The sequence below is a fragment of the Danaus plexippus genome, chromosome 6 (genome assembly GCF_018135715.1).
Source record: "Danaus plexippus chromosome 6, MEX_DaPlex, whole genome shotgun sequence".
Classification (NCBI taxonomy): domain Eukaryota; kingdom Metazoa; phylum Arthropoda; class Insecta; order Lepidoptera; family Nymphalidae; genus Danaus; species Danaus plexippus.
Genome location: NC_083540.1, coordinates 5,440,741 through 5,463,625, shown reverse-complemented (window position 1 = coordinate 5,463,625; position 22,885 = coordinate 5,440,741). Strand labels below are relative to the sequence as shown.

At 30.7% G+C, this 22,885-nt stretch overlaps 3 protein-coding genes across 12 annotated transcripts; 1 reads left to right on the top strand and 2 right to left on the bottom strand.

The window, feature by feature from the left end:
* Window positions 1–5: 5 nt before the first annotated feature.
* LOC116778934 (probable very-long-chain enoyl-CoA reductase art-1) lies at window positions 6–2,274 on the bottom strand. The gene is made up of 5 exons (XM_032673034.2): window positions 1,904–2,274; window positions 1,474–1,832; window positions 1,129–1,345; window positions 811–1,003; window positions 6–416 (listed from the first exon to the last, which is right to left on the bottom strand). The coding sequence occupies exons 1-5, from the start codon at window positions 1,907–1,909 to the stop codon at window positions 289–291; spliced, it is 903 nt and encodes a 300-aa protein (XP_032528925.2). The 5' UTR covers window positions 1,910–2,274; the 3' UTR covers window positions 6–288.
* A 447-nt stretch (window positions 2,275–2,721) lies between these two features.
* On the top strand, window positions 2,722–9,859 carry LOC116778302 (heat shock factor protein). Of its 10 annotated transcripts, none has more exons than XM_032672292.2 (11): window positions 2,722–2,962; window positions 3,852–4,310; window positions 4,377–4,577; window positions 4,689–4,887; window positions 5,151–5,616; window positions 5,726–5,791; window positions 6,395–6,500; window positions 6,941–6,988; window positions 7,104–7,179; window positions 7,671–7,745; window positions 8,600–9,859. In XM_032672292.2, exons 1-11 carry the CDS (start codon window positions 2,858–2,860, stop codon window positions 8,767–8,769), a joined length of 1,971 nt encoding a protein of 656 aa, XP_032528183.1. In that variant the 5' UTR covers window positions 2,722–2,857; the 3' UTR covers window positions 8,770–9,859. The 10 variants fall into 10 exon arrangements, with proteins under 10 accessions (XP_032528183.1, XP_032528153.2, XP_032528208.2 ...); XM_032672262.2 differs by having other exon boundaries at window positions 2,723–2,962; window positions 5,043–5,616; XM_032672317.2 differs by lacking the exon at window positions 7,671–7,745 and adding an exon at window positions 7,440–7,549 and having other exon boundaries at window positions 2,723–2,962; window positions 5,043–5,616; window positions 8,600–8,741.
* Window positions 9,860–11,137: 1,278 nt separating this feature from the next.
* Window positions 11,138–14,379, bottom strand: LOC116779086 (F-box/LRR-repeat protein fbxl-1-like). Its single transcript, XM_032673249.2, has 3 exons — window positions 14,223–14,379; window positions 12,275–14,011; window positions 11,138–12,160 (listed from the first exon to the last, which is right to left on the bottom strand). The coding sequence occupies exons 1-3, from the start codon at window positions 14,247–14,249 to the stop codon at window positions 11,915–11,917; spliced, it is 2,010 nt and encodes a 669-aa protein (XP_032529140.2). The 5' UTR covers window positions 14,250–14,379; the 3' UTR covers window positions 11,138–11,914.
* Between the last annotated feature and the right edge of the window lie 8,506 nt (window positions 14,380–22,885).

Here is a 22,885-nt window from a genome sequence, read left to right as displayed (position 1 = left end):
AGATATTAAAAAATATAATTTACTAAATGCATTTTTATTATAACATGAATTTGCCCCTTTGTTTATCCATTTGAAACTAATTATATATATACATATTTGTGGATATATATTAAACACCGTATCATATTAAAGCTCTATTCAAATAATAAAAAAACTAAATTCCCTCACCTCTATAGTCCATATATTGAAATCATACATTGAAGTACTCGATTCAGAGTGCTTGTTTACCTTGAAACAACTCATTAAAATGTTAAAAAACTAACAATAAATAAAAACTTAAATATTTGTTTAGAGAATAAATGGTAGAATGGCTTTGCGGCCTTTTGGATAGTCGGGGAATTCCTTCTTGTAATTACGGTGCTTTCCAATAGCCCATACTGACATCTGATATAACCCAACCAATGCAAACAAACCAGCTGTAAAATAAAACAAAAAAGAATCATTGCAAAGTCATAAGAATCAATTGAATTATAATAAATGGTAATTTTAACTTGTATTCTTTTTTTGATAAGAGTTATCATAATAAGAAGCCTTTTTCTTGATTACATAATAAATTGTTACAACAATTTACACATTAGGAACACAATCAAAAAACAAAGTTTTTAAGGAAATCTTGCTATATCTACTGTTACTATTCAATATGGTTATTTTTTTAATTATGCTGAAGGTCATGCTAAGGCCATGAAACTATATTCAATAAGCATTGAATAATTATTGACTAATGCATTATTTAAACTTAATGAAGGTGTAAAGGTTTCTGCTTTTCATTGTTTAATGTAAATGTGTAGATATATATTCAATTTAACAAACCTGGAAGACATTTGGTCAATACTGTGAAGAAGAACCATGATCCGAACTCGTAAGTATAATTGGGACAAGAAACAAAGTTGAAAAGTATGGAGAATGGGTTGCCGTCTGGTTTGGGGATGCGCCTCACTTTAGTGCCCGGTGGTCTCAAGTTCTTCAATAGGATGTGAATGCTTAAGTTACCCAATTCACAGATCTGTAAATTGTTTATTTTACATTAATTAGCTGCCCATGATGTATTACAATGCATTCTATAATAAACCTAACTATATTTTATATAAATAGATACTAGAATAAACTAGATAAGAATAGAATACTTACAGTAAAACCTGCTACTCCAACATATAAACATGTGTTGCAAGGGGCAGTGAATAGTGGGTGATTAATGTGGTATGCAATGTATAGGGTAAATAACCAGTAGTATGAACAGTTTTTGAAAAGATTCCGAAGAGGCATTGTTCCCTTTGAGAATCGATGGACAAACACAGTCTCAAGAAGTCGCTTGGCATAATGTACAGACCAACAAATTGCTGCAACACTAAAAAAGTAATATAAACGTAAATAACATTGATAACCATGAACTTTTCTTTAATTAATGGATATAATGTTAAAATCGTAAATGTATTGTTCCAGCAATTAAATGTTATACTATGTGGTTGGACTTACGAAGCGACTGTTCCCGGGGCTGATGTAACATCACCATAAAGGATCCAGGGTCTTTGATATACCCATAAGTAAACAAACAGAGGACCGGCGTATTCAGCTAGGAAGACATTACGCCAAGAGATTTGTGGTCCAAGATCTTGTAAATACAATTTCGCTCCGTCACCTATGTTGAGAGATTTCAGAGTCGTCTCGTCTTTAAGTGACCTTCCTTTAGATTCCAGTTTGATGGATTGTCTTTCAGGATACATAGATTTTTTTAAACCTTGATGAATCTTTTCCTTCACATCTTGAACTGTGGCATCCTCATTCACACGTATTTTTCCCAGTGGTTTGGAACCGGATACGCTTAATATTTCAATCTGTAGGAAAACCCGAATATAATATGAATTAAAATATAAAAAAACCATATCACAACTCTAAGAAAACAAACCTCCATTATTACGTCCACTTCCGATTATCAAAGCCTACAGAATAAAATACGGACTCGATTAACTATTTGAGTTTTTCAATTAAAGGCAAAGGTCACATTAAAAACTAAGTTTCACTCTACAGTCCACTTGCGGAGTTTCGAACTAGAGACTACAGAGTACCGGCCTGTACTTGAAATTCCTCTAGCAAGTAGTAACAATCGAGTTTTAAGAAATAATAAGTACGATATATAGTTTTGTAACTAGATACGTCTGTGGTAATAGTAGTGTAACATAAACATAAAAAGATATTAATTTAGCGGTTACTGATAATACTAAACCGACAAATTTTATTGAAATATTTTAATGACGAAGCAATTTTGATCATAGTCTGTACTCTGTACTCTTTTATAATATTATATACTATGTAGGTAGACAGCAGTAAAATATTATCTGTAACTTCTCACTCACAGGTAAAGAAATAAATTAAAATATAGATTTTTAAAAATTTAAAAAGACATTACAATAAAAAATTCTTACAGATAACATCATTAATTCTATATTTTGATGGACTAAATAAAAAATAAAAATTTCGAATGTGTTTGTACTTTATAAAATTCAAAACTTTATTTACTGTAATATTTTAATATTGTAATAATTCGTTTAATATGTTACATTAATTAACCGATACATAATTAGTTTTGAAGATATTTTACAATAATAATTATCTTATAATGAACGACTCCCTACAATTATGGCAGTGTTGGTATTATTCATTATTACTACATATGTGTGCACTACCCCTGAATGTGTGCACTGTTATTGATAACATTTTTCATTTGTGTATTTGTGCTCACTGTAAATGTGTTAGTAAATTAAATGGCGATTCTTGAGTAGATACGTATTTCACAAATAACAAAAATATTACAAGCTTTCTTATACCTAGTGTAGTTTAGTCGTACTAAAAATATATCAGAATGCGTTCAGTTGTGGAAATCGGGGCAAGTGTCCCCGCTTTTTTGGGAAAATTGTGGAAATTATTAAATGATACAGAAACGAATCATTTAATATCTTGGAGTCCCGTGAGTTTTCTTATTTAAATTACAATTAAGCTCTGTGATATTGAGAAGAAATATGAATTTCGTTTTCCATATCAAAATATGAATATATATTCTTCTTTTAATTGCCTAAAAACTATATGAAACGTAGGTGACAGTTCGTCATTGAACACCGAATAAATAAATAGTTACAGGTCACGTTTTGTACCATGCTCTTAGATTCGTGCCGTAGTTGGTTGCTGTGGAGCCGCATACTTTCACCACTTGCATACTTTTACTGAAAACATACTATTAAATGTTCTATGTCTATTTATTTTATTTCTTTGTTTTGTGGAGGTGGGCCGGTACTTTTCCATTAGCTCTTAAGTTAGTGCTATACTATTTCACCATACCACCACTTATAAAATGTTAAACACAAATTATCACCATATATGTGATAAACTTCTAAGGTTCTCGCTAACAAACATTGAATAGAAATCCTTTTTACATCAATAGGGGTTGTTTCCATTAATAATTAGGCTGGGGCAAATGAGTCCTTTCTTTTGATTTCTGTTCATGGCCGGTGATTGAACTCATGATCATTCAATCTAATATGCAAAACAGTTTTATTTTTGTCACTGAGAAAGAAAATTATAAGCATGAGTTATAAAATGTTAATTTCTGATTAATTAAATGTATATACAAATTAAAATAACAGATGGATATGCTGTTAAAATATGTTTGAGCCCGCATCTTTTCCCTTATGTTAAAAAAAAAATTGATACAGTAAACATACAGCATGCCATATGTTACAATTTTTTTAGAAAGTTATTTAAGGAAAAACATAAGATAAAAATTTCAATTGGTTATTTTATAGATCATCAAAATGTGTAATTATAAATAAAACATATGATTTATTTTCAAATAATTTTAGAGTGGAAAGACATTTGTTATAAAGAATCAAGCTGATTTTGCAAGGGAGCTGTTACCACTATATTATAAACACAACAATATGGCTAGTTTCATCAGGCAATTGAATATGTATGGGTTCCATAAAATAACCTCAGTAGAAAATGGTGGTTTGAGGTATGAAAAAGATGAAATTGAGTTTTCACATCCCTGTTTTATGAGAGGACATGCATATCTATTGGAACATATAAAAAGAAAAATTGCCAATCCCAAGTCTATAGTGGCAAGCAGTGAAAGTGGTGAAAAAATTCTTTTGAAGCCAGAAATAATGAACAAAGTGTTAGCTGATGTGAAGCAAATGAAAGGGAAACAGGAGAGTCTGGACGCTAAGTTCAGTGCGATGAAGCAAGAAAATGAGGCGCTATGGAGGGAAGTAGCAATACTACGTCAAAAGCATATTAAACAACAACAAATTGTTAACAATGTGAGTGTCTGGTTACACAATATGTGTCTTAGGTTACATAAATTTCTAAAGTAAATGTTGTTATAGCTCATACAATTCCTGATGTCGTTGGTCCAACCATCAAGAGCTCCCAGTTCCACTGGTAACAATGTTGGAGTAAAGAGGCCATATCAATTGATGATTAATAACGCGGCACATAACTGCGGTGATAGCTCATACCCTGGTAGGCTTAAGAATATTAAAATTGACAAGGACATTGCATTGGAAGATTTAAGTGAAGAAAACTTGGTGCGTTATTTACTCTTATTATTCTTAAATCTCAATCCATGTTGATGATATGGAAAATTATTTGTGTACAATATATTGGGGTCAATTTAGACATACATTTGTATATTTCAGGAGGATGGGCCCACTATACATGAATTGGTACATGACGACACATTGCACAATGAAGTATCTCAGGATTCATTGGACGATAACTTTGTGTCGGTTGATTTAGCAAACAACCCACTTATTGCCAACTCACACAATAACTCTGATCCAACAACATCCTCTCGGTACCATGTAACAATGGAAGACGGTGAAGACCTAGAAACAGGTATGTACTTATATTTATAAAATATCAACTAACAACACATTCAACAGTCATGACGAATTATTAACAATCGTTTATAAAAAAAAAATATCAAATCAAAAATCAGATACCATATAAAAAAGTAATTACTAAAATAGTTGTAAATTTAATGTCTATAGATCGTTCAAGATTATCATTGCCTATAGTCAATTCCAATGGTTTATGGAAACGTGAGACCCAGCCCATAGTTTCGCCCCCATCCCCTACAATGGCATCTGTGTCTCCAGTAGGTCAACAGTCAGCTGAGAATGTTAATGCCCACATAACAATATCACCGGGCACATCAAAGACGAAGGCTCGAAGCAACTGTAGAAGTATTTTAGCGAACAAAAATGTAATGTCAACAAGCAACTTTAACTCTATAAACCCATCAGCGGATTTTAAGCTACCAGCTGAGATTTTCGCTAGCGACGACTCTGTAAGTGATGTGGCGGCTACAGAGGAAGTTCTGCAGGATCTGGTATGTGATCAGGTCATCTCAGCCAAAGACAAGATGTTAGGTGGTGTAAATATAAAAATAGAGAAACCATTGGACTGTAAGAGTGGGAAAAAGTCGAAAAAGTCGAAGGATACCAACGACACCTGCTGCTTGAACCTAGCCGACATCAAGACTGAATTGCAGGACGACTTTGATTGGAACAATATGACACTTGCCACCGTTAATAACTCTAATATTAACAGGCAGCAGACAGTGTGAGTACATTGTTTGTGTTTAGTAAAGTAGATCATAAACACTACATCCTATTTATTATGACCAGAAATTATTTATAAAATCTATTATACAATATGTTTTAATACTCAGGTATAGGAGAGATAACTGCCAAAATCGGGAAGATATAACTTCCCTGTTTGGATCAAATTCCAACAAGTACGTTCAATTGATGCTTTTTTTTTAATCTAACAGGAAAGATGTCCGCTATAAATATTTATTGAGAAGTCAAATCAAAACATAAATATCAAGTAGTTGTGTATAAAACAGTATACAAGTATATTACATTATAGTTACATAATTTTGATAAGTATCTATAGATTGCTGCTTCTATAATCTGACCAGAAATGTGAAAGAACTCCTTATTAATATATTTTGTGTATAAAAAATGTATATATAATTTTATCTATATGCTATTATGATAATATTTATTATAACTAATATTTATATATGAATATCAGTATTTTCTTTTTAAATTCGAAACTTATGTCATTTACAATTGTCTTGTTTAAGAAAAAAGTTCATAAACTGCATATAAAGTACGTCCTCGATTGATATGGTTATTCGATGGTAATCATATAAATACATAAATCTAGTTTGCATACCTAATATTGTTGTTTAGTATTTCAATGTATTGAAAATTCAGAAGCTAAGGGTATATGATTCAATCATAATATTATGGCCTTCTGAGAACGGTTACATAAGTAGGATAATTTATATACGGTGACAAAAAAAAAAGAAATATTAAAATGTCATTTTCAGGAACGATATCGACGATCATTTGGATTCAATGCAAACGGATTTGGATTCGTTGAAGGAGTTGTTGAGAGGTGATACTTACGCGTTGGACACAAATACATTATTAGGGGTAAGTTAGCAATTTATATATACTAGTATCAACTAACAACAAACGGTATGGCGCGATCATTCAAACTTGTGTTTGTGTAGATCAGTGATGTTGTGCCGTGTACATTGACGTTTACAGCCGTTAGGTTGGCAGCGCTGTGAAGTCACGTTGCAACCAACGTGTAGGGAACGCGTGTTGAGCCTTGTGCCGACTGCCGCCCGCCGTCTCAAAAACACTCGCCATTCGCTACGTAATAACGGGTTTTGCTGTTTTACAATGCCGAACGATGTTTCGTATCACTTTCGTCATTTTATAGATATGACTGTACTGAACCAAAATAAATAAATAGCTATTTATTTATATTATGTGATATGTATACAATGATTAAAATGTAATGTATTAGCTAAATATTGAAAGAATAGTTAAAATGATTATAAAATTAACTTCTGTATTGTCCTCAGATTGATGAAAGCATAAGACCTACAGTTTCACACCATACCAAACAGAATGTAATAAATAAAATTAAACTGAAAAATATTTAATCTTAATATATCTTTATTTGAAAGGGACTTTTGTTTCAAAATATAAAAAAAAAATCTTAGTTTGAAAAAAATCTGTTTTCAGCTTTTCGGATCAGATGATCCTTTCTATGGACTCTCTTACAATCCGTCGAATGATCGCGCTAAGACCTGCAGTGGCGGTAAGTTAGAAACAAATTAATTATATAATAGGAATATGGAGGCGGACGGGGCTTGTAGAGCATCGGAGAGATACCCGCGTGGTAATTGATTGATCTATAAAAATAACAGTAAATCATAAATAGAATTATTTAAATTATAAAGTTAGCTAGATATATAAAACCATTTCAGTACAGCTGGTCCCCGGGAGGCTTCGGTTGATAAATATATATGTATATAACTATGGACTGATGAGTTTTCATTACTTGTATATTAATTGTAGATACAACCAAACAGTATCCGATGATTGATTTTGATTGGCTGATCGGTAGCAGCGATGCGTCCCAAGCAAAGTAACTACAACAATGTATGGAATAATGAAAGTGGACATTGGTAATGGGTGTAAAATAATAATAGCTAGGTTATATTAGGGTGTATGAGCGGATATGATTCCGCGTTTAGTATAGTATTAGTATGTAAATGCGTATGTTATATATGAATGTTTTAATTAAAGCTATGAAGCTGAAAGGTGAGGTAACGAATGTAAGCGGTGACGACACACGCGCACAGAGCCCATTCGAAGATGACGGTATTAATGTTATATAGTATTTAATGTAGGAAATAAATATGCTTTATGTTATGCGCATGTAAATTAGATATCCAGTGACTCGTAGTTTGAGTTTGTTACGTCGTATTTGATACGGACAGTTTGTAAGTTTTTCATTCGAATTTATTGTTTTTACGAATTTTTGAAATGTTCGACACTGGAACTGTCGGTTTTTAGTTGACCAAGCGAACTCGTTCTAGGGTCACATATTGTTTAGTAGGACGGAAGGGGCTTCTTATTTTTTTATTTTATTTTTAATGATAGTTTAGTTTTATCGTGTCGCCACTACATATCTAGACCTCTTATATAAATATAGTAATGTTTTGGTTTATTTCTAATTACAATTTTTAAACGTAGTTCAGGCTATATTATTGTTTTTAAATATTTCAATGTAGCTTTTATGTTATATTAAGGACACGTTTTACCATTTAAGTATATTTTTACATTATTTTTTATGAGATTCGTATGCATTCAGTTGATTAGTTCTATGGAATAGCTTTTAGCCTTTTTTAATTTACTCTACAATGTTAATTTTCTTTGTAAATCATCTGCTGAACGAAGTGTTTATTAATTTTTGAAAATATCTTTTAAAATATATTACGACTTATCAAAAATTAGTTGCTGTATTGCATGATAGCACTTTTTGATTTGATCGCTTGTTATTAAAAAAAAACGGGATACATAGGTATATAATAGTAGGCTTAAAGTAAAATATTACGATAACGTAAACAATTTTATTTAGTTTAAAACATTCCAATACCGGGAATGCCTTAGAACGTCGCTAAATATGAGCGTCAGGTGATAACTAACAGAATATTTTCTTGGGTAACTTTCAGCTGAAGGGAATCAGTTAATATCGTATACAGAGAATATTCCAGACTTTGAGGATATAAATATGCCGGAATTGGAGGGCGAGAACTCTCAAGACTGCATCCCGAGTCCCAGCAGCTCGACCTTGAATACACCACAAGTACAACTGCAGTCACCATCATATACGAGACCTTGAAATATAACCATGAGAAGTTATAGTTAGCGGTTATTAACTATCAGTGCACGACTAATGTCAATGTCAAAGTTTGGCGGGTCGAAGAATCGAGTTGTTTTTTTTTTATTGACAATCGGATTCTCGCTCTGTATGCCATACTGAACATTTCGTGGAATTGTTATTATAATGAAAATATATTATGCCGTATTTTTTTATATTGAAACAATGTGATTTATCTTTTGTTTTTGTTTACATAATTTAACATTACTCTTTTAAGCATTTACTAGCTGCTTTACATTTATTGTTAAAAATATTTGCATATGTTTTTAAATTATTGTGGAACATGTTAAAATTGAGCATGTACTTAGAACTATCAATAACATGTAACGGGCACCAAATTTATAACTGAAAACGAAAGAAAATAGATTTAATGACTGAGATTGAGATACTAAAACAATTTTCTTTGGTTTTAGGTGCCAAGTTGGCTCAAAACAGTAAAAAAAATACCGATAATGTACCTAAAAATGTAATGTAAAATGTAATATTTTGGACAAAATTATATATACATAGATATAGTCTGTGCTGCTTGGTGCCTTAACAGGATTCATATTTTTATACAAGTGACTTGTGGTCAGCACTGTACCTAGGAGATAGGTTAAGATGAACAAAATATAGAGAATGTATATAAATATTATAAAATGCGCTTTTGTAAATGTGCGTGTATTTAATGTTAATAATAGTTTTTATTGTTTATAATATTTCATGCGACATATTAGCAGATATTTTGTAATGATAAGTTGCTTCGTTTGTACATCACAATGTGAAATGTCGTTCCGTGACATAAAGCATTTCTTTTGTAAAATGTTTATAATATATTAAGTTAAATATTAAGCGCAGTGCGACTGCTGATTGTTTTATTCGTGCGTGTTGAAATTTTTTTTAATATAAATATTGTACAAAAATATAAAGTTAAAAAATATATTGGTGACAAAAAAAAAATTGTTTTGTATTTATACGTATGAATTAGTTGTTAATGTGTAAGTTTTATTTACATTAAGATGTATAATATATGTTAGTAAATAAATTTTTGGTGGTTAATTTAATAACTAAATGTTGACTTTTTTTTCAACTTTAACCCATTATCGTGTTATGTGATGTGGGTTTTTTTTTATCTACTAAAAATTATTCCTGCTTTTGTCCGCCGTCCGACCGAGATAAGTTTAAACCAAAATTTATTTTATAAAACAAAATAACTTTTAATTTATTTTCCTACAATATGTGATATTCATCAAAATTGAACAAATATGACCGCGAATACCACGAGATATTTCCCCTTATAGGAAAAATGTAATTAAAAAGTAATTATTTAAATGTTCTGTTAACATAAATATTGAAGTTTATATTTTAAAACGAGACTGATATAATAAAAATTATTACATATCCTTTCCTGATTAGTCATCGGCTTAGATTCAACGTTAACTAAATTTTATAAGGAAACTATATATCAGTATTTTTGTATAAAAAATAAAATCGCGTACACCTCGGTTCTTTTTCGTATTTACTATCGAATTAAACAATTATTCCTAGCTCATATTTTTCTACTATTATAGGTACCTGTTATCCTAATAACATGATTTTAAATAATGTAAACAAATGTTGTTAAAATATATATAATATTAATGTGTGATTATCGTAATAAGTGATTTTAAAGTAAATTAAAAACTAAATACTTGTTTTATTTATACCTGTGAATATAAGAATATTTTAGAAAAATCCTTGTCATTAATGCAAAAATACGATGAGAAACATTGCTATTGGATAATTATCAGGCGCCTCAAATATTTTTTTTTTGCTTTCCACCTGTAATGTCTGATAGACAATTATAATGTAGGCGGTGTCCACACCATAAGCCATACCAATTACATAAGGTATAAGACATAACGATTATTTAATATAAAAAATATTGCGCAATATATAATTTTTTCATTTCTTCTAAGTCATACTTTTGGATGACAACATATTGTCCATTAAGCTCTGATTAAGATAATATATATTCAATTAAACCATTAAGATATTAATGAAAAAAAATGTACACGAGTATTCAAGTTGAACTTGGAAAAAAGATAACGTTTTCTTATATTTCTTCACGATATAGCAAAAGATGTTTCTATCATACATTTTATACATTAATTATTATAAAAGCTACAGCTTTAATAGAAACTGACAAAGTCATCTAGTAATTCCCAAGCATTTCACTCGATTTCTTTGAAGTTTTTTAAATGCTAATCATTAATTTTTTTTATCTTTTCAATACAAAAAGAGTCCAAACATTATAAAACAATAACCCACAGGAGATAAGAACGGAAATAAATTATTTTTATAAAAGCATTAAGATTTATTTAAGTAGTGTTATCACAGCTACAATCTAGGATCTTGGTGTTATTAATACATATATAGCTAACAAAATATATTTCAAAGTACGTCGTATTAAAATAAGACATTTTGTACACAACCTAAGATTTTTGTTAAAATAATGTTAAATCACAAAAATAAATTAACAAATTTGTACAACGTGTTTTAAATAAAATGTAAGAATGCTTTAAATACAATTATAATTATAAAAGTAAAATTTTTGTCGACAAAAACACAAGGCATTAAAGTCGTAAAACAATAACTTAGTGCGTGAACAGATGGATGACAGACGGTTAGAATCAGCCGCCATTTTTATGAAAAATTATAATCAAACTGATTTAAATTTAGAAGGCCACTTTAAAATATCCGAGTTTAAATTGCCGTTTCTTGAATAATTGGTTTTTTATCTATTTGCCAACTATGTCCAGATTCGTCTTCGAAATTGTCCAATTTAGAAAAAAAGGCATGTAAAAATCAAATATAATCGACTTGTCTTATTTTATATAAGCTTGTTGTCTTAGTGAACACGCACTCTTACAATAAACCTAAAATTATACATTTTTTGACTAGAGACTATTTTTTAATTATGTTAAATTATTTTCACAATTTTTTTATAGACGTTAATGGTTTTATACGGCCCCAACTATTTTTAACACTTATATATTAATTTCTGTTAAATTATAAAAGAACTTTACTTTAAGAGAAATTGGAAAGAAACATTTAAAATACAAACATAATAACTATAATCATAGCCTTAATGTAATCTTAATTTTCTCAACAAAGACGGTAATAAGGGTGGTGCGGGAGCCCTATTCTTGACACCATCAGTTATATAAGGTCCCGGTTTCGACATTAATACAGTATGCAGGGTTGGCAAAGAACCTATAGCACATCCTAACTCAGTTGATATATTGTGACAACCCTGGATATCTAATACTTTTAGTATTTTGCAATGTTCCTGAATAGCTTCCAAAGTTTTATCGGTTAGTTGATTGCAACCCTGAAACAATAAGGTACAATATGCAATGAAAAAAATCTCTTACAATTCTGTCATAAATCATAATATAGGGATAGTGCATGATGAAGAGTGTATAATGTAAAGTAATTCACTCACTCTGAGTTCCAGATATTGCAATCTCGGCAGTCCTTTAACGATTTCAATGACGGCATCATCTTTTAAATTGTAACAATCATTTAGGTTTAAATATTCAATGCTTGGACAATTTCTAACAAGGTATTTGATTCCATCGACAGTAATTTGTTGACATCTGCTTAAATTTAAACTCTGGAGTTCTTTGAAGGCGAAAGCGTATATCAAACTGACATCGGTTATTCTATTACAGCCGCTGATATTTAATTCCCTAAGAGATTTAATGCGAGCCAATGAATATCCGGTATAAGAGTCCATGGTTAATTTTTCACACATTCTTTGCACCTCTCGCTTCCTCTGTGCGTCGCGAATTATTTCTTCCTCAGCCCTAGAGCCTAGGTGTATTCTGCTGTGTGAATTAGTTTCACCATAGTTGGACATAACGGGACCATCATCGTCACCCTCTGACTCCACTTTCCCCATCCCAGTAAGGCCGACATCCGACACTTTATCACAGTAGTTTATTTTTAATGTGTGTAATTTTATTTGATTCCTAAATATCACTTGTATGGTTGTGTCCGTCACAGCATTAAAACAGAAGCTTAAATCCATATATGTCAGGTTCCTTAATTTTTCCGATAGCATAATAACACCGGTTTGTTCTATATTGTTTAATGAGTTTATATCTAACTCTTCCATAATGAGATTTTCGTCGTCACTACACAATCCCACTTTTATGCCGTCTTTTGTGATAAGTTCACATTGAGAAATATTAACCCTTTTCAGTTTTTTAAGCTTATTTAATTCCGCAATACCTAAGTCCGTTACGGCTCTACATCTCTGTATATTCAGATATTCCAAATTAACAAGATTATTACATATGTACATCAAAGATTGGTCGGTAACTCTTGTGCAGAGACCAATATCTAGTTCCTTCAAAGAATGTTGGTGTGTAGCCAAAGAAATAATTCCAGCATTTGTCAATTGGTCACAAGTATTTAACTGTAGACTTTCTAGCATTAAATCAGGAATTTCAGACAATTGCTTCAAACCGGCGCCATCAATGAGGGTATTAGAAAATACTAATTTTTTTATTTTATTCGCCCTCGATAATATAAACTGTTGTACAAAATAGAAGGTGAAAACACTTTCTGATGGATTTTCAAATATATTAGTAGTCTGCGAGTAAAATTTCTTAACAAATCCAGCATGGAATTGTATTGGGGACAATGATAGACATAGATGTTCTAGTTCTGGTGCAGATTTGACAAACCTATAGAATAATGCATCGGTTATATATTTGTTTTCAGACAAGTTTAGATTTTTCAAGTTCTTAAAACTATTGGCTATCACACCGTTTGTCTTCTCCAATAGACATCCGGACATAAAGAGTTCCTTGCAGCATTGTATGTTCAATGTTTCTATGCTTGTGCATTTCTCTAAAATATAATCAATAGTTTTTTCATGAATATCACATTTTCTTATTGTCAAACTTCTTATGTTTTCTCCAATTTTTTCCCAAAAATAATTTGTCTTTTGGGACAGTTCTACCTCATTGAATATAAAATTGTAATATGGTATTATTGTATTTTCAATTACTTGCAGTGGTGAAGCCTCTTTTAGCAAGTCTGTTCTATAAAATACAAGAGTTTTGTTTTTTAAAAAGTAGTAGTCATTAGCGGCGAGATACCAAGATTGACAAGTTTCGCTAGCCGCCTTTCTGTCAGAATTTGGTAAATATTTAAAAAGATAAACTAGGACCTGTAAAAAAAAATCCTTTAAGCTTATATTGTACTGGATATTAAAATATAAGACTTATTAAAATAAAGACATTGAAAAGGAACAAAAATATACTACGCCTTTAATATATAGAATATATTATAACATCACGTGAAAAAAAGATAAGTACCTAACAAAAAATTCAAACAAAAGAATATTTTGTAAAGAGGAAGGAGCTATTTAAAACACGTACCTCATATGGGAGATTATTAGCTGCCATGTTTTTAAACCGATATATTGTTATTATATGGAAATTTTATTCACATTCTATAAATTATTTTGGTTTTAATTGAATTTGAATTTTCAAATCACTTCCTACTATCAATTTGACATTGAAAAATTGACAAGCTCATAACAGACCAGTTAGCAATAACAGCTGACCTCGAACGTCATTACAAGACGTCATACTGCAGTGACGTATTGCGTTTCGTTATTCGCATATAAATACATACAAAAGAAATGTTTTTAATAATATACAAGATGTTGTAAGATGATTACAAAAAAAATAGTTCTTTGTTCTCTTAATCACTTTAAGGTTTGTGTAAGATTATCTTATATAAATTAAATTGATTTATATAAGATTTTGAAGGATTAAAAAAATATATTTTAATATCAGTCTATTAATATATAATTAATATATGTGTATGTATATCATTGTAAGAGTTTGAATAATAAAAATTATGATGAAATATTAGTAAATTATTTTATATTTTTTTTTATGACAGAACAAATCATTATAAACGAGGTTAGACATCTCTCTTTTACGTTGTTTATTATCAATAAAGTATTCTAAGACTTGGATCTGTATGTTTAGTAGAAGCACAATTTCTTTCGAAAATAATATGTTAAGAAAATAAAAACATTCGAAATAATTATAATTGTATGTAAATATGTATTCTATTATTGTTTAAAAATATATTTTTGTATTGTAGGTCAAATTTACAATTTAACTAAGCGATTCTTATTAGTAATTTAAATATATAAAGAGTTGTGATATCAGCATGTATCATCTCAAATTGTTATTGTGAATTGAATAAATTAGTTACACTAGACTAAAGGTGAATACTTCATCATATATAACTATTAACTTTAATGAAGTGAGTATTTACGGATGTGTTAAAAACAATAAGTTCCATTAAGAAAGTTCCGAACAGATGGGTGCAAGAAATAAATACAAAGTAAAGTCTTATGTGAGTTTGCGCGGCAGAGTACAATATTGTTATTGCCACTTGTTGGGCGCCAACGCCAGTAAGCTCTGTATGCGGGGTGAATCGCCCGTCTGCCTCCGCTCTCAGTATCGTGATACGTAAAGAATTTAGCCGATAAACTTTTCGTGATGTTTTGTAATTCAGCTGCGTTATAGTTTGTTGTGACTTTGTAAATAATATGTGTAAAACAGATCATGTCTAGAAGAAAACAAGCAAAACCGAGATCATTAAAGCGTAAGTTGATCAACGTTGCTTTATAATATTTCTATTACAGCAATTTTCAGCTGCGTTACTAGATAATATAAATAATTGCTCAGCGCCTTACACGTAATACAAGCTGGTTTTTATATATAAATAAACGAATTCAGAAAGAAATAAGTATCGCTATTATAATTTTGTTACATAAAATTCTAATAGATTTTGTTTTATATAAATTTACAAGGTAGTTTAGAAAATTCCCGTTGTTAGAACCAACGAACAGATTCAACTGTCCGCAGGTCGGTTAGCACTTAGCGCTGTCAAGTCCGACTATCACAAAAGATAGTCGTGAAGAACTGTCATAACAGCTTTTCATTCGGTTAATAGAAGAGCATTCATTCAATTACAAATAAAATGTCCTATTGTAATTCGCAACCGAAGAATTACTTGACACCGTATGATATAAAAAAGGATATTTACTTAAGTTACGAACATTACGTAAATGAATAGTTATAATAAAATAGTTGTAAAAAAATATTCGTATAACTAGTAATAATAATCATAACATTAGGAAAAGAAAGCTAAATTATAAAACGTATTTACGAATGCGGTTTTGTTTTAGCTTGATAAATTTTGTACATTCGTTTAATAACATCGTCCGTGAATTTGAAATGATGATGATGATTATAATGTAAACATATAAATAAAACTTAACTGTCTGTTCTTAAAAATAAGATTTTTATGCTACGCAACAGTGGCATAAGTCAAATAAATATATATATTTTTTTATTGGTTACTGCCACTCATCGGCCAAATGTCGCTAAAATTTTTAACGAACTTCTATAAAACGTAGTTTTAAATATTTAGAAGAAAATTTAATTGACTTATGATTTGAAAGTAACATACTTAATTTAAGTTTACCTCACGTTACATACGAAGCGTTTGCCGTTTCTCATTCAATAACATGTGTTTGCATTATAATGGGTGAAGATTTATGATTGAAAAACTGGGAACGCTCTGTATGTTGTGTAGCGGTACAAACTTGAGGTAAGCATTCAGGATGCCGATCAAAAAACTAAAAAGTTATTCAGAAAATCGCAGAAGGAACAATTAAATAAAATCAAAAAGTTTCTCACCTTTTAATTACATTTAATGCAGTAATTTGTTTATTATATTCTAAAGACTACGTAAAATTATTAAAATGACCGTATATTCAAAATTTAAACCGACGTGCGAGGTTTACAGAGTCCGAAGGCCTAGTGTTAAAAATGATCCTGTCCGCTAGTGTCGGGTGATGGACCGAGCTGCAATGGCCGGAGCCCTAATATCACCATTTTATCAGCTGCCGCGGCAGCACCGCATATGTGTTTCACTTAAAGCTCGATTAATTTACGCATAATGCTAGATATATGTTCGCTTAAATATACTAACTTGAAGAGTAGCTACAGAATAAACATCTATTTAAATTATCATTATTATTATATATAGCAATTGCAGTTATACATAACGTGACTAAACTCATATATTTTATGAGATCTTTTAGATTTTCATTAAATTACTTTTCAAATTTTAATTCGCATTAGCACCGAATCGTTGGCCCAAAAACAATGCCATGTAATAATGTATACATCCGTTTGATAAATTATTATGAACAATCAAGATAATTAATTTTTTTTGACATACCTTGTACAGGAAGCTATCTCCTAAGATACATATTAAAAATATATAACCAAATATATATATTATAACTTTAGCATATATTCCTACAGCGTCTTAGTGTTCTCATTCATTCTTAATATGTTATACATTAACTTGTAAATGTCATCTAGTGCTCAGTGCAGTGAAGTCTTAGCTGCGTTAGGCTGGGGAATCAGTTGTACCTACTACTTCAAGGATAGGCATTGCATTAGGTGTCCCTGGAGTTGCAATCGCAGCCTGTGCACTCGGGACGCATTACTAGCTCTAGTTCTATCCACCAAATCGATACCTTAAGTTAACAACATCACATGTTCTCAACAGCTCTAGCTTATTATATATTACTGTGGAATTCTGTGGAATTCGTTTTAGATTCATTGTTTTCTTATTGTTGTTGTTACATGTTACATGATAGTGAATTTTAAAATTATTCAAGTGGGATGAACGGAGACAGTGAGAAACGTGTTTGCTATTATAGTATTAAATACGTTAAATATTTTCAGTGATTTGTTAAAACGTAACATCATTGGTACTTGGTGCACATGGGTCCAATAATATGTCAATTTCAGCTCGCACGCGTCCCACTTGTCAACGAATTAAAATTTTATATCCACTGAAAATGTTAATCCTCTCCGCTCCCGGATCTGCTGTTAAAATGTGTCGTATCTTGAATTGTTTACATTAAATTCTACGAGGAAATGGCTATCTAATGGGGGGGAGGTTATATTTTATTTTTTGTTGTAAATTATCATAATACATCATATATTTGTATACAAATTAACTGTTTTAATTTAATTATAATAAGAACGTTGACGTGTATGATTAAGTAGAAGTTGAAAATTAGAAATCTGAGAAGTAGTAATAAAGAAAATTATTAATTAATTTAAAAAAAAAAAATGTTTTCGCATTCTATTTTGTTAGAATACATACGGAAAAGGCTTAATGGTTTTAGTAGAACTAAATTGTTATCTTAGAAATTTATATTCGAATAGCATTCTGAGGTGAGAAAAACTACTTTTATTAATACATTTATTAATATTGAATAAATTTGCAGACGTGTTTTTATAAATAACACGCATTAACAAACTTAATCTTTTTGATGGAGGTCCGGGTGTATGGATTTATTTGTCAACTTTTTTAACTGTCCGTACATTTTGTAAAATAAAAACGCAAAATACTATTAGAAATTTTTAACATTATTTACAAAGAAAAGATAACATATTTTTTTTATTTATTAATTACATTACTGGCCATTAAGAAGAATACTAGCGAACCGCTCACACGAATAAATTGCGGGTGTTTAATTCGAATAAGAAAAGAAAACCTTAAGGTGTGGAAGTGTAATTATGTTCGCTATTTACCGACACTTGTTATGTGAAACGATAAGAAGTTGATGGTGCCGTCGGGCGTGGGGTTGTCCATAAAACTTGTAGAGGCCCGCAGAGAGTCTCCGCGAAATTTCCCCTGGGCGGCGCACACCGCCCTGCGCAATGGGAAATTCGAAGCCATATCATAACAGTTTTATGTTGATTCCGAGCTTCGGACGCGATGAGCCATCTGATCGTTTAAACTTTAATGAACGAATTAGTTATCACAACCCTATATGACGCTTTACTAAAGAGGTGTTACGTTTGAGTTTTCCTCTATGACAGTAATGTGACACTAACTTGTGTGACACGGTATACGTATTTCAGTTTTTTTTTTAACTAAATGATAATAATACAAATGATTTCTATTCGTATTTTCATATTCGTTATGTTGCGAAGAAAATATAAAGGAGAAAATATTAACGCAATCTGTTAACAGTACCAAGCATTATTTTTTCCTATTCCCAGTCGACTTCAATAAATCACTCACGTGTTTTCACGAAAAAAAAAAATCCATAACAGGCAAAAACACCGCCACACGAGTCTGGTGTAGGTAGCTATCTACAAAGATGTATTAATGTTATATTCATTAACCACGAATCGTTCAGTCAAATTGAAAGCTACCTTATTTGTATGCGTAATATGAATGAAAGGTCAAATTTGAAATACAGTGCCCATGAAAGAAAAAGCATTACTTTTTTATAAAAACTTAGATTTTTTTTTAATAAATCATGATTAAAACGGTTTCTTTTGATAATTTAACTCACATTATTTTAATATATTATCTTTTCTTTTTTACATTAGACATTTTTGATACTGAAAAGTATACATTTGCAATAACAAGATTTTTTTTTCTTTTAACATTACAGTCCATTTGAAACAGATAGTTACTTACAATCACCCATATTTATGTAGTATCAAGGAAAGAAACATTTCAAGCAGGTAATTAATTATTTTAAGTTAATTGGTACCAACTATTACTTGTTTTTTATATAATAACTCAAACCTCTTTAGCGCTTAGATAACATTGAAAACAAAAATTCGCTTGAATAATGTTAACTAATTCATCATTCTTCATTTGTTAGGAACAGTAAAACGGAAAGTGTGAGTTAATATGGCAATTTCAGTTAGATTATGGCATCATTTAACTGTCACGCCCATAACCTCTGATGGTGCATAGACAAGTAACTTAACTTTTTATTTTTTTGTTATATAATTATAAAATAATATCATCTTTACATCTATTCACTAAAACTTAATGAAACAGTGAGTCGCAAATATATTTTTAAATGTTTATTGACTGTTAAATACATCTGTCATCAATGTCATTCGAGTTTATTATTCTACACAAGAAAAGTGTGAAAAAATTAGGTCACAGTACACGTTTCAGTATATATTAAACATTTCGGTAAAATTAAAGTCTCACTGAGACTATGTGTATATTTTATTAGTCTCCAGCATACATAGTATACGAAGTTTCGTCTGAGATATTGTTTAAAAATATCACGGTCCCCCCCAATGTGGGGGGTTTTCCCTGCGGAGTGAAGTTCTCGCCGCCCACGCCTCGTCCCGCGGGAGCTGGCCCAGGCAATGCCGCCTGCTCTCCTGGGAACCTCACTCCCTACAACCCGCTCTCCCGGCAGACTCCCTGATGGAAATAACAGACGACTTGTTCGACTTTTAATTGATAATAACCAGTTCTACATTTACCTATTCTTGTTAACACTTTGAATATATTATAGACATTAAGATAGAATTTCATCCATCACAAAATTATTAAATTGCTATAATATTTGTATACCTACAGAAAAAAAATAGTTTTATGAAAACCCTTCAACAAATTATCTTTTAAATAAAAATAGGAAAAACTCTTTGGGTGTGTTGGCATTATTCAAAAATTTTAGTGCAATTAATGTTCTGCTTGGACTATAGGTGTACAGAGGCCTCAGGAACCATTAAAATTTAAGTTTCCAAGGTATTGTGAATGAGAGTGGAGATATTATACCCTCGGTTGCTCCCCAATTATAGTTAAGGTCGCCTTAGGTCGTTTGTCACATATAACCGCTTAACAAACCTCAATAACAACATCATATTATATAAACAGTAATTACAATTCTAACTACACTACATAGATAGTTATTTTTAAATAGCTGTAGCTTCATGCTATTGTTGATAAGACGTAAGTGTATCCTATAGATGGATTAATAGAACTAAAAATACGTAAAATGAAATAGAATAATAAGGAATACAGTGTAATACGGTCAGCAAGAAAATTGAATTGGCAAAGTAGTGGTGGCGCTTTGGTGCTAAATGTGTCCCGAGCGGGGCATTGGAAGTGGAGTTATGATGGCCTATCGCACTCGATGCCAAACAGTTCAACTTGCTTAACAATACCCACTTGCTCATTTTTAAAGATAAAACGAAACATTAAACTATTTTAAGTAAACAAATTTTCGTCAAAAATACACATCATGTATATAAAAAGCAGAGTATAAAAATACGTTTATAGAGAAAAATTTAATATAAAAGGAAATTTTTAGAAATTACGCCAAATTAGGCTGTATGGATTTAGTTATACGTTTTTTTTATTTTCTTTCCGGCTACTAAAACATTATTGTAAAACGTTGTATTAGGAAAGGTAGATTATAAATAATACAATCACATATTATATTTAAAGACATATTGTTTAAGCCTTAACATCTTAGTTCAAAAGTTATACTACGGTAAGTGCTCAGCAAAATATAAATGTCTGTTTTGTTCTTTCATAAATATTTGTTTGATAACAAAAAAACTGTAGAAGATATATAATATCATTAGTGCATCTTCAATAAAGTTTGCGATTAACTAAAAGAAATAACAATAAAATTAAAAATAAATTCTTAAGAAATCCCCAACGCGTTGTCATTTAACGACTATACTACCATAGTCAGAAGCAAAATTGAGTTATCGTTGGCCAAAAATGCCTTACATCATTTTGAAAAAGAGATTCTAAATAATGTACGACATTTTAGGCCTACGATTGGAAACAATCATAGCCAAGGAAAACCGCGTAAAATTGGGTTTTAAATAAAGAAAAAACACATTGATATTTGTCGATCCGTTGGAGAGTTACGACGCCACAGACAATACAGATACACACACACACACACACACACACACACACACACACACACAGATAGCATCGTCAAACTTATAATAGGCTTATTTTTGTGCCGGCTGTTAAAAAGCAACCTTGACATACCAACTTAATTTAATGGCAAAAAATAAAATTTAAGTGTTAAAATAAATACAAAAATACTTTCCAACTATAAATTGATATATAGAATTATTTATTAAAAATTGTATTAAAAGCCCTCAAGCTCACAGATAATAAAAATAATAACGTTACCTAATTTTGTTATAGAATTGTTTAAATGTAAACATAAATAAGAATAAAGCTTAAAAGTATTATTTGGCGTTGAGGTGCAGCGGACGGGTCGCAATCACGCCACCCGCGCCCAGACTGGTACTAATTATAACGCTAAGGCTGTGTTTTCATTAGACATGACCTAGCGAGAAAATGTCGAGAAAAAGTAACTTTTAGTATCAATAAATCATGCCGAAGTATTTTGTTTTGAAGTTTCCATTAGGTGAGAACGCAGCCTAATAGTTAGTTTTATGGAAGTTACGTTTCAAATCAAAGATATAAATTGCGGACGTTGATTGTCTTGTACTGAATTAGTTGTTATGTAGGTCGACTAAATAGTGTCAGTTTCATAGATTATTATATCAGTTTAATGTCGGAGGAACTGAGAAAAATAAAATCTATATAACCTAAATTTGATAATATCAAAAAGTTCATATAAAGTAATTTACAATTGCATATCTATCATATAATAAAAAGCAATAAAGATTTGTAATTGAAACATTTAAACCATTTTTGAGTGTAACGTAATATGAAAGATAAAAAAGTACAATATATGAAATAATATAAAAAGAAAATTTTAAAAGGAACATCCCCATAGTGACATCGTAACAAATACTTGCAAGCCCCTGATTTCTACTCCCAAAGGGCGCGCACCTTCCTAGCGCATGTCTACACTGCTTGCATTATCATAATTAGCTTTTATTTATTTATTTCCACCTGAGGTGAACCAAATCCGTTTGTATTAAGTAAATACTATTTTATTAATCGAATTCATTCCAGTATTTAAATAGTACAGTTTTGAAATGAAAATTCTTTTATAAAATAGATATTTTATATAATTTATAGTTATTCAACACAGAATATGCCTAATATACAGATTAAAGAATAGTTGGCATAGTATTAATTACCTTTGCCTACCGCAGATTCTGCTCAGATTATGCGTGATTTTATCTTGTCCTCAACTTTCACTGGACTGCGGTAA

What these genes read in the sequence shown, in the direction of transcription:
- LOC116778934 (XM_032673034.2), bottom strand. An exon ending in TTGGAGTAGCAGGTTTTACT is followed by an intron (nt 1,004 to 1,128) that starts GTAAGTATTCTA and finishes AACAATTTACAG; the next exon opens with ATCTGTGAATTGGGTAACTT. An exon ending in ATTGACCAAATGTCTTCCAG is followed by an intron (nt 417 to 810) that starts GTTTGTTAAATT and finishes TTTATTTTACAG; the next exon opens with CTGGTTTGTTTGCATTGGTT.
- LOC116778302 (XM_032672262.2), top strand. Translation starts at nt 2,858, where the DNA reads ATGCGTTCAGTTGTGGAAATCGGGGCAAGTGTCCCCGCTTTTTTGGGA. An exon ending in CGGTGAAGACCTAGAAACAG is followed by an intron (nt 4,888 to 5,042) that starts GTATGTACTTAT and finishes TAATGTCTATAG; the next exon opens with ATCGTTCAAGATTATCATTG. An exon ending in CGCTAAGACCTGCAGTGGCG is followed by an intron (nt 7,180 to 7,670) that starts GTAAGTTAGAAA and finishes TTTTAATTAAAG; the next exon opens with CTATGAAGCTGAAAGGTGAG.
- LOC116779086 (XM_032673249.2), bottom strand. Translation starts at nt 14,249, where the DNA reads ATGGCAGCTAATAATCTCCCATATGAG. An exon ending in CTAATAATCTCCCATATGAG is followed by an intron (nt 14,012 to 14,222) that starts GTACGTGTTTTA and finishes TTTTTTTTACAG; the next exon opens with GTCCTAGTTTATCTTTTTAA. An exon ending in TGCAATATCTGGAACTCAGA is followed by an intron (nt 12,161 to 12,274) that starts GTGAGTGAATTA and finishes TTATTGTTTCAG; the next exon opens with GGTTGCAATCAACTAACCGA.